Raw genomic sequence first — 19,943 nt, forward strand, 5'->3', positions numbered from 1 at the left:
TGAATAGGTGACAACAAGAATAGTTGGTATCGCCTATTCATTACTTTCCACCAGAACAAGTATCGAATAACTCTATATATCCATCGAGGCTTAGTCAGTAGAGATGTTAAATAAGAAGAAAATAACCAAAGCAAGCATGGCGAGTCCCCATTCATTAGCTTCTGCTACGGAAAACATCACTTGAAAAGCCAAGAAGACCCTACCGGTGAGTCAGTTACGTTTGCTCTGCTTGGGCCATATGATATGGTGGAATAGAAATGGGCTGAGTGATCGGTAATAAATCAATACCAAAATCGATATTCCTATCGGGCGGCATGCCCAGAAAATCTGTCAGAAATACATCTGGATAATCCCTTACTACCGGAACTGACTCAACGGTAGGGATATCAACACTGACATCCCTCACAAAGGCTAGATACACCTCACACCCCTTCCCAGCCATCTGTTCTGCCTTATTGAAAGACGCCACATACTAGGAACATAATCCAAAGTATCCTTCCACTCCAACTACCGCAACCCTGGCATAGCCAACGTCATCGTCTTGGCGTGACAATCAAGAATAGCATGATAGGGCGACAACCATAATAGTTGATATCGACTATTCATTACTTTCCACCAGCACAAGTATCGAATAACTCTATATATCCACCGAGACTTAGTCAATAGAGAAGTTAAATAAGAAGAAAATAACCAAAGCAAGCATGGTGAGTCCTCATTCATTACCTTCTGCTACAGAATGCATCACTTGAAAAGCCAAGAAGACCAAAATAAGAAACAACAATCCCCATTTCGTAAACTCATATCCAACTCTCATTCTTGTTGTGATACAAAGAGATCTAGGTATCGACTATTTAAAAGTTGTTATGATACCAAGAGATCTATAATTTCAATTGAGAAATTAAAGAGCTTGTGACTTGTATTCAGTAGGTTTTGGGAAGTTGTATATACTGAGTTGCAGAGTTTCTTTATATTTGTTGTTGAGTTATTGAGACTTTAATCATTGTTTTCGTTATTTCTGCATGAATGTTAGGCTTACCTAGTCTTAAAGACTAGGTGCTATCACGATATCCTATGGAGGGAAATTGGGGTCGTGACACTTATGTTAGTCATGCATTCTCCGTAATTTGTTGTGTTGCTCTAAGGTGCCAACCTCTGCCTCTGTATTAGTTGGTGAATTGATTGTTAAGATGAATTTATTTACTTGGACTCATTATCTTATACTCTATTGAGTTGTTGGTAACATAACGAATTTAAATAAAAGAACTATTAACATGCTTACTTTATGTGACTCTTAAGTTAAAATCGCCCTGACGAGGAATCAAGAAGGGAAGTGCTCCTAACAGCCCTACAACCTCTAGAAGATAAGTACAGACGTTTCCGTACAAATCCGCAAGACTCTACTAGACTTGCTCGTGACTCTAGATACCCAAGTGAACCTAGAGCTCTCATACCAAGTTGTCATGACCCAAAAGCCACAATAGGTGGTGATGACGCCCAACGTCGCCGTTAGGCAAGCCAACGATGATTTACCAACTTGATTATCTATTTTATTATTTTTGAAATCATAAGTTTTTTTAAGTAAATAATTCAATGCATTTAAAGATCATGAATACATAAAACATTTGTAAGATATAAAGTAAAAGGTGACAATATCGAACCGAACCATAAACATCTACTAGGATATCCCAAAACCCAGCGTCACAAGTGCATGGGCATCTGCTAAAGAGTGTAATAATAATAATACATCTGTTTGGAATATGAAATAGATAGAATAAAGTAAATAAGTAAGATGGAGACTCTGAAGGCTGCGGTACGTAGAGAAGAGAACAACTCACCATAAAGTCTCATCAGTAGCTACGCCTATGCGCCAGGATGACCATCAAATGAACCTGTCAGATCTGCACATTTAGTGCAGAGGTGTAGCATGAGTACGTAAATCATCGCGTACCCAATAAGTATCTAGCCTAACCCCAGAGAAGTAGTGACGAGAGGTCGACATTGACACTTACTAGTGATCCAATAAATAAAATGCAGAAATCATAAAGAGACATGAAATACAACGGGATCAACAGAATAAGGAAAAGTAGATAACGAACAATTATTATCAGTAAAAACAAAATGCCCCAAAGGCCACATGTTATATACACAAATAGGAACCCTCAATTAGATATCCGATCTCATGTCATAAAGAATGTATTACGTAACTTCCAAGTTTAATTAAGAGGGTAATCTCGTGGGTATTCAGACTCTTAGCGATTTTATGCACAAATTACGCCAAGGTCATTCGGCCCTATCCATATAGTCGTGTATATACACTGCCGAGGCGTACAAACCGATTCATGGATGCATCCCATATATATATATATATATATATATATATATATATATATATATATATATATATATATATATATACATATATAAATATCGCCGAGGCTTGCGGCCCGATCCACAGGAATAGGAAAACTCTTCGGATTCGCGAATTATGTATTTACAACTCCAAGGTAAGCCCAAAAAGGATATAAATTCTTATTAATGATTAATAGCCCGCCAAATCTCTAGATAATGAGCTCATTTTAATATAATCTTTAGCCATTTTCTTACTTATTAATTCAAACAATTTAAACTACCAAATTGGGTTCAAATAGTGCAAGTAATAGCATAATAAAGGCCTACGTTTACCTAGACATAACATGAATCTAGCATAATAAAGGACTACTTACGGAGTCTCGTCACCTCGTACGTACGTAGCCCTTACAATAAGTAGCACATATCAAATACATCACCTAGGTGGTAGTTTCCCCCTCCCAGAGTTAGACATGAGACTTACATCGCTCCAAAGTTCCATAACCGGCTCCAGTGCCTCTCTAACTCCTCCACAAATGCCAAACGATTTGAAACTAGTTAAACAGCATGCAAACCAATCAAAATATACCAAAAACATCTTAATTAATTAATTTATACCAATTCTCAACTCCACTTGAAAAGTCAACTCTCGGGCCCACGTGCCTGGATTTCAAACATTTTTCGAAGATAAACGTTACCCATAACATCACAAACTCAAATATATAATTTATTCTAAATTCCATATCCAATTTCGTGGTTAAAATTAAAAAATTCTAGGTTTTCTCTTAAAATCTCACAATTTCCACAAATTCCATGTTTAAATCCAATTATAACTCATGTACTTAGTTCATAATGTGTAGAAGTTCCTTACCTCAAGGTAGATGATGAAGTTGGCTCCTCCAAATCGCCCCAAATATTTCCCAAGCAAGAGAGGAATGAGTGAAATGAGCAAATATTCTGATTAGGTAACATATATTCTGCCTAGGCATCTTCGCACTTCTGGGCACCCCTGCCGCACCTGCAGCTACGCTTCTGCGGAAAAATGTCTGCTCCTGCAGTTGGAATATAGATATGGCTTGATACAGCTTGTTCAGGCTTATACAGTGTATAGATGCGAGAATCGGGTCTTATAATAAATTTCGAATGTTGGAGATTGGGTTCCAAGGTTTATGGACTAAGGTTGAAAAATGAATCTTTAGTTGGGTGGTGTTGACAGGCTTATGTTGATTGAGGTGACATGGGATCACCCATGGGTAAGTGTAAGGTTAGTTTATATGGAGTTTTGATGTCTTTGGAACGACTCTCGGCACGTTCGAGGACAAACATATGTTTAAGTAGGGGAGGATGTAACGACCCTATCGGTCATTTTAAGCATTTGCACTCCATTTAGTGGTTTGAGGTCTTGAGTAGCTTCATATGAGGTATTATGACTTTCAAGAGAAGAGTGGTGAACCCATGACGCAGAATTAGATAAGCAATCACAACCTACCTGCTGGAAGTAATGAACGAAGGATGATCAGGAGGCAGTTCAAGTTGAAAATGTGAAGGATCAAAATAACCCCTACAATTATGATCTCGGTAATTTGGTACGGTCCTTCCCAGTTTGGTCCTAATTTACCTTTGTTCGGGTTTTGGGTGCTCAGTGTAACTTTTCTTAGCACCAAGTCCCTTGTATTGAAGTGTCGAAGGTTGGCCCTTCGACTGTAATATCTTTCGATCCTCTATTTTAAGATAGCTAGCCGGAGAAGGGCGGCTTCGCCCATTAATCTAATAGCTCTAGGCCCGTACTCATAGCCTTATCGTTCGATTCCTTTGTTGCATATCGGAATATGATGCTTGGTTCTCCGACCTCGACTGGTATTAAAGCTTCGGTGCCATAAACCAAAGAAAACAGGGTGGATCTGGTATTAGACTTCGAGGTTGTACGGTACGCCCATAGGACCCCAGGTAGCATTTTCTTTCATTTTCCTTTGGTGTCGATCAATCTCTTTCTTAGGTTTTGGATTATGGTTTTATTGGTGGATTCTGCTAGTCCTTTTCCACTAGGGTGGTAAGGAGTGGATAAGATCATTTTGATCTTATGGTCTTCGAGAAACTTGCTTACTTTGCTGCCAATAAACCGTTTCCCGTTATCACACACAATCTCAGCCGGTATTCCGAATCGACATATGATGTGGTCCCGAATAAAATCAATGACTTCTTTTTCTCTGACCTTTCATATGCTTGTGCTTCCACCCATTTAGAAAAATAGTCAGTCATAAATAAAATACATTTAGCCTTACCAGGTGCCCATGGAAGGGGGCCAATGATGTCCATCCCCCATTTCATGAACGGCCAGGGTGACAAGACCAAATGTAGCGGCTCTCCTGCTCGATGAATCATCGGAGCATGCCTTTGGCATCCATCGCATTTTCAAACGAATGCCTTTGCGTCTTTTTCTATGTCGATCCAGTAGTAATCGGCTCTGATTATTTTTTGAACTAGTGATTCGACGCCCGAATGATTTACACAGTACCTTCGTGGACTTACCTCAAAACATATTTGGTATCCCCCGGTCCCAAACATATAGCGATCGGGCCATCGAACATTGTTATGACTAAGGTTCCATCCTCGGACAAACTAAACCGGGTTGCCTTCATACGTAGGGTCCTCGATTCTTTTGGGTCCGAGGGAAGTTTTCTTGTCCTGAGATATTCCACGTACTTATTCCTCCAGTCCCAAGTAAATCTCGTTGAGTTGATCTCGGCATGACCTTTTCCATCACCGATCTCATAAGCTGTACAATTTCTCCCGAGCGACGATCCTATGTTAGCGAGGGCATCAGCTTCGCTGTTTTGATCCTGAGGTGCATGTTGCAAAGTCCATTCTTTGAACCGATATAATGTCACATGTAACTTGTCCAAGTATCTCTGCATTCGTTCTTCCCTGACCTAGAATGTCCCATTAACTTGGTTTACCACAAGGAGTGAGTCGCACTTGGCTTCGATCACCTCTGCCCCCAAGCCTCATATTTGGCCTCGTTGTTAGTCAATTTCACAATCTTAATAGATTGTCTAATTATTTTACATGTTGGTGGCTTTAGTACGATGCCAAGTCCGGACCCTTCTACGTTTGAGGTGCCATCCGTAAAGAGGGTCAAGATTCTCGAGGAAGTCCTCGAGTTAATCAGTAACTCTCTTTCGACCTCGGGTAGTAAGGTCGGCGTAAAGTCGGCCACGAAGTCTACCAAAATTTGGGACTTAATGGTGGTCCGGGGTCGGTAATCAATATCGTAACCACTTACTTCCACGACCCATTTGGCCAATCGGCCCGAGCGTTCGGGCTTATGCATAACGTTCCTTAACGGGTAAATTGTTACGACACATATGGGGTGACATTGAAACTATGGTTATAGTTTCCTGGAGGCGCTTAGCAAGGCGAGCGCCAGTTTTTCTAGGTGAGGATATCTAGTTTTGGCCTCAACTAAGGTCCTACTAACATAATAAATCATAAATTGTGTACCTCGTTCTTCCCGAACTAGGACTCCACTTACCGCTATCTTCGAGACCGCTAAGTACAAGTACAGTTATTCGTCAGTCTTTGGTGTGTAAAGCAGCGGCAGACTCGATAAGTACTTCTTTAGTTCGTCCAAAGCTCGTTGGAGGCCTCTTTCTGTATCCTTTTCCACGAACATAGCCAGTTCGTTCACAAATACAGTGGTTAAAATCTCATCTGCACTCATTGGATACTCATTCTCTTCAAATTGTTGTTGAACCATAATTTCTTGGAGCTGACCCTACAATTATGGATAACAGTTTATACTATAAAATAGGAAGAACATTACAAAAAATAAAATACTGATGTCAGAAAATTACATGAATTTGTTGTGACTTTGGATCCGACCACACCAATTCTCCTTGGTCATTTTTACGAGTGTTTTGGAGTTCCCAAACTCGATCGGGTGCTGCCTTTGTTCTATTATCAGGATTTCTCTACGATTTATAACAACAAATGAAAATGGTTTATATTTATAACCTCATAATAACATCAATGAATTAGAAATAATTATATAGTGGTAGGGGTAAATGCATTTGTACCGTCGATTCCTCTACTTCAGCAAATGACTTTGAGCCACATGAGTGCTTAGTTATTTGTTTCCCTCTGTTTAGTTTGTTCCTCTCACTCACAGCCTGCAATTAAATAAATTCATTAAGAGCCAACATTTAAATTATAATTTACTATGCATTTTTATTATCAAGTTACCTTGAATGCTGGACTTCCAAAATGTTCTACCAGAAACACCCAATCTTCAGGTGTAATATCATCTGGCCTATAAGACAATCTCTCTTCATCAATATCATAGAGGGAGTAGTCAGCATGCAGTCGAGTCTTCCATGCTCTAAAAAGCCTTTGCATAGTGTCGATCAAAAGAGCTTGCAACACATGTTGTCGCATACCACTAGCTTCAAATTTATCCTAAGATAAATATGTAAAGCTATTGAAAGTAAATATAACGTGTGAGACAAAAGTCGATTTGACATTGAAAGTAAATTGTTACCTTAACCTTCAACCACATTGCTTCTCCATGTTTTGCAATTATTGCCTGCCAATTACCATCTCTAAAAGAGATAGTGCTTCGCATAATCAAGCCACAATAGTTAACAATATCCCTAGACCCAGGACCCACGGCTCTCATAATGTCATCTGGAATGACAATAGGAATTTTACTTCCGTGCTTCGTTTTCATGTCCACTTGTAACGATTTATATTTCCCTCTGCCTTTCTTAGATTTGTTGCACGAAGTTGTGACGCAAAAAATCCACATAAACCGTTGTTAATTCACTATTATCATTGTTATTTTGCTTTATAGAATCACTTTAAGCATTTAAAAAAAGCATATGGCAAGATATTTAAAAAAAGCATATGGTAAAAAAAGCATATGGTAATTCACTAGTTTCAGGAAGTTTTGCTCAATAAATGTGGATGAATATTCAAAGGCTAGTTTCCAGGAAGCCAAATAGTTACCAACATGTTGAGAGGTAATAGCCAACATGTATTATTTTCACAAATCTTCATATTGCTCCCTGAAATACCAACTGAAATCATAATTCGATTTCAATAGAGAACTAACCTGGGCCACTATTTTCAATATCCGGTGTTGGATGTGCACTTTCAACAAAAATCTGATTTGAGTGTGACTCAATCCGAAGTCCATGACGAGAGTTACTTGATCCAGATTCTATTGAAGCTTGTGTTTGCGACTGAAATGCTTGTGGCGGTGACTGTCGTTGAGATACTTGTGGCAATATTTGTCTCTGAGATACTTGTGGCTGCGTTTCTGTCCGAAATCCTCCAATGTTGCCACGTCCACGGCCCTTTCCATCCCTTCCACTTCTACCTTGTCCAATTCCTGTCATTTAATTTCCTGCAGTATCATATAAGAAGTATGAATAAAGATTCATATTTTAGCATAACCTATGCATAGTCCAGGAACTATAGAGAAATTTTAGATTGAATAAAAATATATTGAGAAAAAGAAGCCAAATATCGGATCTGCATAGGAAAATAAGCAAGATATATCAATCAGAACAGAAAAGAATAATAGAATTATTCTCTTATAAAGAGAATCAAAACCAGCAAGATATAACAATCCAAATAGAAAAGAATAATAGAATTATTCTCTTCCAAATAAGAACCACTGTTTATCTAAGTCCCACAAAAAAGAGCAGCCAAAAGTTATATAAGAAAACTCCACAAAAAGACATAAGAAATCTATTTTTTGGTCACTCCACATCATTGTCCTCTATGTCAATGTCATCTTCTTCCCTTTCTTCACCCTCTGACATATTTATATCATTGTCATTAATAAAATCATCTTCCGCATTATGCACACTCTTCTGAGCTTGTTCAGTTGCATAATTATGAGTAATGCTTTGTGGATCAACATCACCCCTATGTAAAGATACCACAATATCATTTTCTTGATCATCGGTACACAACATATTAAATTCAACTTCATCTTGTTGATAAGCTTCTTCATTCATTAATGCTTCATCATCAATCTCTATACCACTATCATCCTTTTCAGGCATATTAAAAAGGTCGCGAGTACGACTATATCCCACAATTCTTTCAACTCTTCAATCATTGTTTGTAAGTATACATCTATATCATTGCCTGGACACTTAGGGCCAGGAATAAGTAGTGTCATAATGAAATATGAAGTCTTCATGCAATCCTATGGCGGCAAATTATACGGAGCGAGTACGACTGGCCATATACTATGATTGGTACTCATGTTCCCATAAGGTTGGAACCCATCACTTGCTAAACCTAGTCGAACATTTCTTAGTTCTGCTGAAAAAGTGGGATGTCGATCGTCAAAGGGTTTCCAGGCCATGGAGTCCGACGGATGTCTCAAGACACCGTCATCAATACCTTCCTCGTTGTGCCATCTCATCTTTTTTGATGTCTCTCTTGCCATGTACAATCTCTGTAGTCTTGGTTTGATTGAAAAATGCCGCAAGGCTTTATGAGCTACTTTCTTACCTCCATTTTCTTTTGACTTCCATCTTGGCTAACTACACTTAGGACATGATTCGGTATTGGCATACTCGCGCCAATATAAGATACAATCATTCTCACATGCATCAATTTTGTTATACCCCAAGCCTAAGTCTCGAAGCACTTTCTTCGCTTCATAGAATGAATTTGGTATCAATGATCCCTCTGGAATAACTTCTTTAAATAAGCTCAACAATGCATCTACAGATTTATTGCTCCAATGATTAAGAAATTTCAAGTGAAGTAGTCTAACTATAACAGACAACTTCGACACTTTCTTACATCCAAGATAAATCTCCGTTTCGGCATCTTCCAATAACTTATAGAATTTTTTTGCATGCACATTTGGCTCTTCATTGTCCCTTGGATGACTATTCATATCCTCCATGTTCGTATACTCAAAACCGTCTTTGTTTGCAACATTAGAATTTTCAACTCTTATTAACACTTCTCCATGCAAGTCCCACACTTTGTAACTCTCCCAAAAGCCCTTACCCAACAAGTCTCTTCTTACTTGGATTCTTGCCTTGAATACGGTATTTCTACATCCTTTACAAAGACAACGAATCACGGTACTCACATTTGGTTGACTGTATGCCCAATCAAGAAAGTTGTCTATCCCTTCAATGTACCTGATGTCACATCTATCCTTAATATTTAACCAACTTTTATCCATCTTTATTTTCTACAATAAAAAATCCAACCAATTAATAAGTAAAAAGTGTAATATGATCAATAATCAGAACAAACAAAGTTATATAGGCTTGTGTTTAACTATGCAATTCTGGCCGTGTACAAATACTAGCAAAAATACTTCTAGTAAAAAAGAATTCAAGTTCACATATATGACTATACAAAGACTCTCAACCCACATCTCATATAAGGAATAATAACTGCTACTATTAATTAGGTAGTTGCTTTACAAAATAAAATAATTTCAGTTCTTACATACAAAAAAAAAAAAACAATAGACACTACCTATTAAAAGGTTTAGACAGAAATTTAATTACACAAAACTACTTTTATTAGCTTAATTTTAACTTATTAATAATATTTAAAATTCAATGATAAAAAACAAATCTAGACACCCCAGCAGTAGCAAGAACAGAGAAACCAAATAAAGAAAAAAGAAAAATAAGGTGAACATAGAAGTGAGAGAATCAATAGAAGCTTTTGCTTCATAGCTTCAGCCGTAGAAGCTTTTGCCACCGGCAAAGTCGAAACATTCATCTTTGAACACAACCAAACTCGCTAATAAATTCAGACTCAAATACCCAAGATTAACCATTCATATATAGAGAGATGGATCAAAAAATAAATAGAGAAAAAAAAATTCAATAAACCCACAAAACATCACAAAATTTTAGGAAATAGAAAGAGAAACTAACCCAATTTGGTGTGCAAGTAGAATTAGAAACAGGCCTAGGACTATATATTTTATGTGGCGGCTTTGCGGAATCTCCTCCAAATCCCTTAATTCGGTGGTAACAAATTTAGTCGCCACTGAATAGCGCCATTGAAAACCTCATTTCTTGTAGTGTAACTAGCATCACATTCTTCCTAATTCCAATCTCCATATTTACTACTTTAGATCAGATATAGGAGCGGTCTTCCTCAAGAAGTTTTTTCTGACTATTATCTAGTTTGTTGCTAGTTATTAAACGGATAGCAAAAATTATAAAGTTATTAAACGGAAAGCAAAAATTTCATAAAAACTTACAAGTTTTTAGCAGTTGTAACCCTAAACAAACGAACTTCCCAATTGAAACTGATGTCCACCAAACCCAAATAAAGAGGGTTTTGACTTTTGAGAATAGCAATTAGAAGAAATTAAGCATCTCCATCAGCAATTATCACAAAATCTACCATAATATTCTTAACTAGATGATTAGAGCCCGTTTAGGGACTAATCTACTTAACTAAATGATTAGAGCCCGTTTTAGGGAAGAAGAAGTACGGGAGTTTTCAATGTAATTTGGATAAAAGTTAACTTAGTGGGATATTTTTGGGCATTATTATTTTTTGAGGGGAGAAAAGATTTAGGGGAAAAGTTTTGGCGGGAATATTTAGAGAAATATTAGAGCACGCTTTTATGGGGTAGCTTATACAAAGTTAAATTACCACGCTCAGTAAGCATCGTATTACATTTGAGTAAGTGTAGCCAATTATTTTGTTATTTCAGAACACTTGTAAAGTGTAGTGTTTACCCTTAAAAGGCACGCTTCATAAGCGTTGCCTAAAATCCGTATCCAAAAGTGCTTGACAAAGGCCACCCCTTATGAAGCGTCCCACAAATACTTTTGGCAACACTTTTCAAGTGTTGTCTAAAAAAGTGCGGCCTTAGATCAAATTTGTTGTAGTGGGAATTAGGGAAATGAGGGATCGGGGTTGGGACATGAGGAGTGTTGTATGTGTGTGTGCAAAGTGAGGTGAGAAACGCAAGGGGGGTGGGGATTTGGGATTGTTTATCTTTATTAAATCATATTTTTACGTTAGCTTCATTTAGTTTACTTTTTTTTTTGTCTTTTATTTTAAAAGATAAATTAAATTATAAAGATAAGAAGATTAACCAACATTTCTTACAATATAGGAAAATTAAATACTTACATGTACTAAATGATACTAAGAAAGATTCCATAACTAGCTTATTAAAATTCTAATTAAAAGAAACTAAATATTTTTTTTGTAAATTTTCTTTTCTCCATACAATTAGAAATAAAATTTGTACTATAAGTATATGAACATTTTAATTTAATTTAATTAATTTGTTTTTTAAAAACAAACCTATTAAGAGTAAGATAAAAGTTTAAAATATTAAGATTAGACCTAAAAGAAATATTTACACTAAAATAGTATAGAATTTAGGTGTGGTTAAAAATTAGTTGTTCACAGCATGCCCCTCTTTGCTTGGAAATATGAAGAGTTTTCAGGCAAAGAAAATGAACAAGGTGACTGATTTTTGACCTCACTATTATTTAAAAAGGAAAAGAAGATAAAAGAAAAAAATGTGATCGAGCCTTGATTTTAGGAAGTCTACATATCCCGGGTTATAAGGGAATCAGGTCACGTGTAGTTCAAGTGAAAAATGACTGATAGAATATGCTTAGATGGAGAGCCGAGCGAAGTTCCGTCGAGGTTCCGATCCGCGGTTCTTACTATTACATCAAAATGAAAAGAAAATTACATTCTCTTGAAATCTCAGAGTTATAAAATTTCTATCTTAATGCCATCTGGAGTCTTGTCTTGATTCTTGACATGCTTCCCCCATTGACGTTAGATTGAAACTTGATGCTCTCGATGTAACAGACTATAAAATATTCTCACAAGCTTTTTTCTTGATCAGATAATGAGAAGGTGGATTCTTGAGACCCTATGTCTCCGCATGCAATTGGTCAAAGTTGGTTGCACCTGGTATTGAGATCAAATATTCCACTTTCTCTGTCAAGAGCTGGAATCTTATTATTACACATCCAATCCGTACTTTGCAGAAAAACTTACAAGACATCATAAACAAACAAAACGAACAAAAAATTGATGTCACAGTTTGCACTAGGAAATTTTTGTGAATTATTGAAAACACAATAAACTAACTTTGCTATTGCAGAATGAAGAATTGAAAAAGATATCATTTTTTTTATAATATGGGAGCTCGTACCTTGTGTTCACAAGAAGGACGGCAACCAGGGGATATACTACCATGTGTTGACAATAAGATGGGGCTCGTGGAACTCTAGGATGCTATTAGTGAATGTCGTACCATATGTTTAAAGCATGAAATAAAATTAGGAGATGTAGTACCCTATGTTGACAATAAGATGGGGATCGTGGAACTCTAGGATGCTACTAGGGAATGTCGTACCCTATGTTGGCAGAAAGTAATACATCCAGGGGTTGTAGTACCCTGTGTTGGCGATAAGATAAGGCTTATGGCACTCTAGAGTGCTACTAGGGAATGTCGCACCCTATGTTGGCAAAAATATGAGGCTCGAGGCACTCTTAGATGCTACTAGGGAATGTCGTATCCTATGTTAGCAATAAGAAATGCAACTAAGGGATGTAGTACCCTGTGTTGGAAACAAGGTGAGGCTCTTGGCTTTCTAAGATTCTACTAGTGAATATCGTACCCTATGTAGGAAAAATGTAATGTCGCAAGGGGATGTAGTACCATATGTTGACAATAAGAGGAGGCATCATAGCGCTCTAAGATGCTATTAGGGAATGTCGTACCCTATGTTGGCAGAATACGAGGCTTAAGGCACTCTGCGATGCTACTAAGGAATGCCATACCGTATGCTAGCAATACAAAATGCAACCAGGGGATATAGTACCCTGTGTTGGAAACAAGGTGAGGCTCTTGGCTCTATAAGATTCTACTAGAAAATGTCGTACCCTATGTAGGAAGAAAGTAATGCAGCCAGGGGATGTAGAACCCTATGTTTACAATAAGATGAGGCATCGTGGCACTGTGAGATGCTATTAGGGAATGTTGTACCCTATGTTGGCAGAACATGAGGCTTGAGGCACTCTAAAATGCTGCTAGGGAATGTCGTACCATATGTTAGCAATAAAATACAACCAGGGAATGTAGTACCCTGTATTTGGGATAGGGTATTGATTGTAACGACCTGGCCAGTCGTTTTGAGTATATTAGCCTCGATCCCCTATTTACTGTTTTTCCCGTATCTGTTTCTACTTATGTGAGTTGACGGGAGGTCTTGTTTTTGGTTTCAGAGTGTTTTGGGACACTTAGTCCCTAAAACGGAAGCTAAGTCTCAAGATTTTGACCGTAGTCGGAATTGTGTGAAGACGACTCCGGAATGGAGTTTTGTCGGTTCTGTTAGCTCCGTTGGGTGATTTTGGACTTAAAAGCATGTCCGGACTGTGAATTTGAGGTATGTATCTAATTTAGGCTTGAAATGGCGAAAGTCAAATTTTGGAAAGTTTGACCGGAGGGTTGACTTTTTAATATCGGGGTCGAATTCTGATTCCGGAAGTTAGATTAGGTCCATAATGTTGAATATGACTTGTGTACAAAATTTGAGGCCAATCGGACGTGGTTTGCTAGGTTTCGGCGTCGTTTATGGAATTTGTGGAATTAGAAGTTCTTTAGGCTTGAATCCAGGTGTAATCGGTGTTTTAAAACCTTTAACATTGATATCAACCAAATTCAAACTTATATCCAACCCTAATTATTTATTCATGTATACTTAACTAACTAACAAAATCAAAGATCAGCTATATGAAACCATGAACAACTAACATGAACATATATATATTACCGAACAACTTATGAACTGACCGTGGAAGCTATTTTGAAATAAGGCCACAATAACAAATTAAAATTAACTAATAAGCTACTCCTCTTGCTTTCCATCACAAGAACCAAACAAAACATCACACAAAAGACTATATTAGCTAAATAATAGGTGTAGTAAAGAGAGAGACTGGACCTTTAAGCCAAATAATTTTCCATAACTTGATCTGGTGGAAAACTCCAAGTGAGATTTAAAGAAGAGTAAAGACGACAAAACATGAGCGGCGAACAACAAAAATAGCTTGAACGCCTTTGACTGGAAACTCGAACAGCAACCTCGGACGACATTAGCTAAACCTCAACCGCTGGAGTTATCTTGGAGTTGCTTTTCATGGTATTTTTCATTTAGTATAAGAGTGATTTACAACTGGTTTTGATGGAGGATGGTGGCTAGTTTGAACTCGGGTTTTAGGGGATGTTTCACGGTGGTTTAGGGTGGTTTTGGGGCATGAAAAAGGCTAGTTTTGGGACAGCTTTGTGGTTGAAAAAGGGTGACATTTTGTGATGACCCAAAATGTCATCTTATGTTTTAGAACTCGAATTTGCGCTCTTAAGCCTTAAAAATCTCATTTTTACCCCCCTCAATTTACGTACACAGTCCGGGCATGTTTCCTAAAAGCTATTATGTTGAAAATAAGAATTTATGCCTTAAAAGTTTATTTTAGTTGACTTCGGTCATTATTTTTGGTAAACATGCCCGAATCCATATTTTGACAATCTCGGTGGGTCCGTATCAAATTATGGGACCTGGGAGTATGCCCGGAATCGAATTCGGAGGTCCCTAACTCAAGTTATGAACTTTTGATGAAAATTAAAAGTGTGAAAATATATTTGTTTTTAAGAATTGATTGATGTTTGACATTGTTAGTGTCGGGTCCGTATTCTGGTTCCAGATCCCGATACAAGTTCATTATGATATTTAAGACTTGTATGTGAAATTTTGGTGAGAAACGGAGTTGATTTGACGTGATTCAGACGTCCAGTTGAGAAGACATGAATTATAAAGTGTTCTTCAGAATTTCATTTGATTTGGTGCTAAATTCGCAGTTCTAGGTGTTATTTTGGCGATTTGATCGTACGAGCAACTTCGTATGATATTTTTAGACTTGAGTGCATGTTTGGTTTGGAGCCCCGAGGGCTCGGGTGAGTTTCGGGTAGGCCACGAGATGTTTTGGACTTTGAAAATCTGGTATTTTGCTGTAGCAGGTGTTCTGGCAGGTCCTTCTTCGCGTTCGCGAAGGTACTCTCGCGAACGCGAATAGTAAACTGGGCAGCTGAAGTTTTCTACTTCGCGAACGCGAAGCGAATGGGGTGTTACCCTTCGTGAATACGACCAGCTCCTTGCGAACGCGTAGTGTTAGGCACACTTGGGGGAGGGTTGGTCGTTCCTTCATCGCGAACGCAAGCAATGTCTCGCGAACGCGAAGGCCAGGGAGGAGTAACCATTGCGAACGCGAGCAGGGTCTCGCGAACGCAAAGGCTTGGCAGCCAGTACCCTTCGCGAACGTGACAGTGGCCTCGCGAACGTGATGCACACTGTCGCCCAGTGCATAAAACAGAATCAAACACGGGTTTAAGCCATTTCTTCAATATTTTTCAAGAACCAAATGGGTAGAGGCAATTTTGAAGAGTCACTTTCTCCCCCAAAGTGTTGGTAAGTGATTCTAAATTATTTTCTTTTAATTACCCTTTATATTTCTTGAATTATCAACCTAAAATCTAGGGTTTTCATGGTAGAATTAGAGGTTAGGGTAGAAACTAGAAATTTTGCAAATTTGTGGATTTAGACCTCAATTTGAGGTCGGATTCCAAAACCAATTATATATTCGGTCTCGGGGGTGAATGGGTAAATGAATTTTGGTCTAAACCTCGAGTTTTGACCAAGCGGGCCCGGGGTCTATTTTTGACTTTTTGGAGGAAACTTTATCCAATATAATTGATTTCTTTAGCAATATTGATATTATTGAGTCATTTTTGAATAGATACGAGTGGTTTAGAGGTGAATTTCACAGGAAAAGCAGTGATTGAGAATTAAGTGGCCTTCGGAGCGAGGTAAGTGTCGTGTCTAACTTTGGCTTGAGGGAATAGGTATTATCTGTTTATTTTCTACGTGTTTGGTTGTTAAATACGATGTATAGGTGAGGTGACGAGCATCTATGCGTCGTTGTCGAGTCATATCATGCGAGTGAAATTCTATTCTTGTCTAATTTGTAGCCTTAAATTCTATTATCCATACTTAGCGGGTTATTTGAAATGTTGGGTGACTTATATTTGGTACCTTTCGAATATTGATTCAAGGTTGAGGTTACATTATGCTATTGATTATGGGTAAAATAATGGTTTCTTTGTGATACTCCTATCTATCCGTTATTATTGATTCTATGATTTGTGAACAGAAAATAAAATTTAGAATACTAACATTTCATACTAGAAAACTACCAAGTAGAACCAAAAGAAGGGAGCATGACATCTAAACAATCATCAAGCCTCAACCCTCTCAGGTGCTGGTGCCTCCTCAGTAGTGTAGACAAAAACCTTGCTGGAACATTTAGACAAGATAACAGCGTACTCTTGGAAAGGGGATTTGGTGAAGCGGGTCTCCTTCCAGAAGTCTGGAGTCAAGAACCCATAAGTCTTCATCAAACAATCAAATATAGCCCTCACGAAGTTACCGAGGGTTTTGGTGGATCCACGAGAAAAGATGAATACATCCTCAATACCAACAAACTGAAGCACCTTCTTAGGAACATGCGCAGCCATAATACCAGCACCACGAGGAGCATGCACTATCCTCAAAATAACTGACCCACATTTCCCAGTTACCTTACACGGCACTGTGTGGCTTTCCGATCTTGTTACCACAGTATCCTCTCCTCACTGGAATCACTGATAACTTAGCCAATATAATTGCACCGCGTATAGAAGTCACCACTTCCTTCGAGCACTTCACTCCCAAACCAATATGACCAATCCTATCACCGATGACAACAAAAGCCTTGAACTGGATTCTCTGACCGGCCCGGGTCTGTTTCTGAACAGGCATGATTTTCATCACCTTGTCCTGTAGTGATCATCCGAGGAGTGTATCGATGATTTGGAACTCCTTAATAGGGAGTGAGTGGAGGTAAATTTGTTCCAGTGAACGAATTTTGTTGTCTTTCATGAGCCTTACGAGCTTTGTGATTGGGATCCATTTCTCCTCCTCTGTCTCATGGCGGGGATGACAGCCACCACAACCGCATCCGCCGTGGTCTCTGCCTCTTCCACCATGTCCTCCAAACCCACGACCAAAGAAACCTCTCTCCCCTCCTCTCTCTGCCATAGTTGTTGCTATTTACGGCTAGGTTTCAGTAGATACTTGAGTCTTACTTGTTATTTTCCCTTACATGCTTAGTTGAATTTATTGTTTCCTTATGGCCTTGTTAATTATTTAATTGTTGAGTTACCTTTCTCGAAGTTTTTATTTCTTAGAATATCTTATTGGTGAGTTTTGATGTTGAAGTTGTAAAACCCGTTATCACTTGAGGCTAAGTTGTTAATTGTTGAGATATCATTCTAGTTGAGCTATTCAACATCATTTTGTTAATGTCGAGATTGTTGTACACATTGTGGTTGAGCCATGGTCTATTTGTTGTGGAAACAATGGTATTGTTGATTCTTTTGGCAAGTTGTGGCATATGGTCACTTGTGATGTGAGTTGTGATTATGTTATGATAGTGATGCACATACGAAGGTATAAGGATATGGGTTAACGTGCATGGGCCAGCGTAATGTGGGATTTTTGTATGTGTTGCTAGTACGGGAATTACTTGAAGCCACGCGACGACATAAGGTGGGCTAAAGTGTGTGTAGATGTCTCGAGAAAAATGTTTACAAACTATCTAAATGTAAGTTTCACACGGCGGTATAAGGAAAGATTGTGATTGAAATTGTGAAAAGTGAATACGAGGCGGTACCTCGGTTGTGATTCTTGGTGATTATCTTTCATTTCCCTCACTTGTAGTTGCCTGCATTGTTTTCTTGATGTTCTTATTATGTGTTTCTTCCGAGTTGCCTTTATTACTTTAAATTTAGTTGTAGCTTATTATGTTGTATTACTTTATTGCCTCATTTTCTTAGTTTTTCCTCATTAGACGGTACTACACTTGTTCATCTTATTTTTCTTATCCTAGTAAGTGTCTTGACCAAGCCTCGTCACTACTCTATCGAGGTTAGGCTTCATACTTATTGGGTACCATTGTGGTGTACTCATACTACGCTTCTACACATATTTTTGTGCAGATCCAGGTACCTCAAATCAGGCTAGGCACCAGTGAGTAGAACATTCAGTTTGGAGACTTCAAGGTATACCTACCCGGCGTTCGCATGTCTCAGAGTCACCTCTATCCTTATTTTTCCATTGCATACTCTTAATTATCCATTGTCAAAGAAAAGGTTGAAGGCACAAGAACGGTGCAAGGAAGGCCTAACATCATTTTTCAAATCAAGTTAGTCTAAGATTTCACCTTGAAGCACATTCCGAGCAAGTTCCTGGCTACAAATAATGCAAAAGAACTCATAACAAATCTCACCATACATGGCACATGCAAACTTGTGTGAAATATAAATCCAAAATTCAATTGAAACCAATGACCTCGAAGAAAGTAAGAAAGTCACATATAGCCTAAAAGACTTTTTAATGAATCAAAAAGCCAATAGTGTAACCTAAAAGTCACAACAAGGATTTTCACTTCAATCATTTTTCATTTCAAATCATCAATAATTCATGTGCTAAAGTGTAAACATGTTGGTATCAAACAAGCAACATGTTGGTTTATGAACAAAAATCACACCCAATAACCATTCTATTCACTACTAGCTACGAAACTAATTAAAAATATTTTGCTTAAAAGGGAAAAACTAAACAGGACTAATCCCATGAAAGTTGTCGTGCCACTAATCACAGGAAAAAGTCACCCAGTTTGACACAAATTATTTCCTTGCAAAAGAATCGCGTCATAAAGAAAAACCAAAGAGTTTAACTAATACTACTAAAACTAATGCTAACATGCTAGAAATAAACTATGCCAACATGCAAGAAATAAACTACAACTTATCACCAATTAATTTAAAAAGTTAACCAATCTATCAAGTTCACAAAATAGTCATGCTCCACATACATCCATCATATATAAATGAGCCACCCCCAATAGAAAGTGTTGCACTGTCCTTAGCGTAACTAAACAAAACAAGGTAAAATAGTGATAGGTGCTCCCTGAAATCGATATCACTCGGAGCTTTAAGTGGAGGAAAATGTGAGCTCCAAATCCTCCTCCTCCTCCTCATCATCTAAGTCATGTTTACAATATAATTAACTCAGCTTTTGCATCATTTTGGTCAGGAATTTTGCTCTTCTTTTTATCATGCTCCTTGAACTTTAGCTGCTGCCTCTCAATCTTTAATTGCCTCTAGCTCATGTCCTCCAACCTGCTTTTGAATACTCTTTGATATTTAACTACATCACCTAGAGAAGGATTTTCATCAGTCCCAGTAGACGTGCCCTCTGCAGACAAACCAGAAGGAAGGCCACCTACAAGTCGCCAAATATGTGCATCGACGACATAGATTTGGCTGGAGAAGTGGCATATAGTGGGAGGTCCTAAAGGAAGTAGTCCAATGGGTCATAAGGCTCTATTGCAGCCATGGAAGAACTATCAGGACCGGTGGTAGTCTCGGTATGCTGCCCAAATAAAGGAGATAA

At 38.1% G+C, this 19,943-nt stretch overlaps 2 protein-coding genes and 1 pseudogene across 5 annotated transcripts in view; all 3 read right to left on the bottom strand.

Moving 5' to 3' along the window:
* Window positions 1–1,610: 1,610 nt before the first annotated feature.
* LOC138899382 (uncharacterized) lies at window positions 1,611–10,786 on the bottom strand. Of its 2 annotated transcripts, none has more exons than XM_070185571.1 (7): window positions 10,610–10,786; window positions 6,884–7,750; window positions 6,589–6,801; window positions 6,423–6,515; window positions 6,201–6,317; window positions 2,724–6,121; window positions 1,611–1,898 (listed from the first exon to the last, which is right to left on the bottom strand). In XM_070185571.1, the coding sequence occupies exons 2-6, from the start codon at window positions 7,148–7,150 to the stop codon at window positions 5,912–5,914; spliced, it is 900 nt and encodes a 299-aa protein (XP_070041672.1). In that variant the 5' UTR covers window positions 7,151–7,750; window positions 10,610–10,786; the 3' UTR covers window positions 1,611–1,898; window positions 2,724–5,911. The 2 variants fall into 2 exon arrangements, with proteins under 2 accessions (XP_070041672.1, XP_070041673.1); XM_070185572.1 differs by lacking the exon at window positions 10,610–10,786 and adding an exon at window positions 10,278–10,381.
* Window positions 10,787–11,882: 1,096 nt separating this feature from the next.
* The window catches only part of LOC104098487 (uncharacterized), a 33,541-nt gene continuing 25,480 nt past the window's right edge, over window positions 11,883–19,943 (bottom strand). Inside the window, exon 14 of one of the 3 annotated variants that reach the window (XM_070185567.1) lies at window positions 11,883–12,297. The gene's annotated coding sequence lies outside the window, so the exon portion shown is untranslated. Of the gene's footprint in view, window positions 12,328–19,333; window positions 19,923–19,943 lie in introns of those variants that run through there. The other 2 variants (XM_070185566.1, XM_070185565.1) reach the window with 2 other exon arrangements.
* On the bottom strand, window positions 16,589–18,552 carry LOC138899383 (uncharacterized; annotated as a pseudogene).

This window comes from Nicotiana tomentosiformis, chromosome 9 (genome assembly GCF_000390325.3).
Source record: "Nicotiana tomentosiformis chromosome 9, ASM39032v3, whole genome shotgun sequence".
Lineage (NCBI taxonomy): Eukaryota > Viridiplantae > Streptophyta > Magnoliopsida > Solanales > Solanaceae > Nicotiana > Nicotiana tomentosiformis.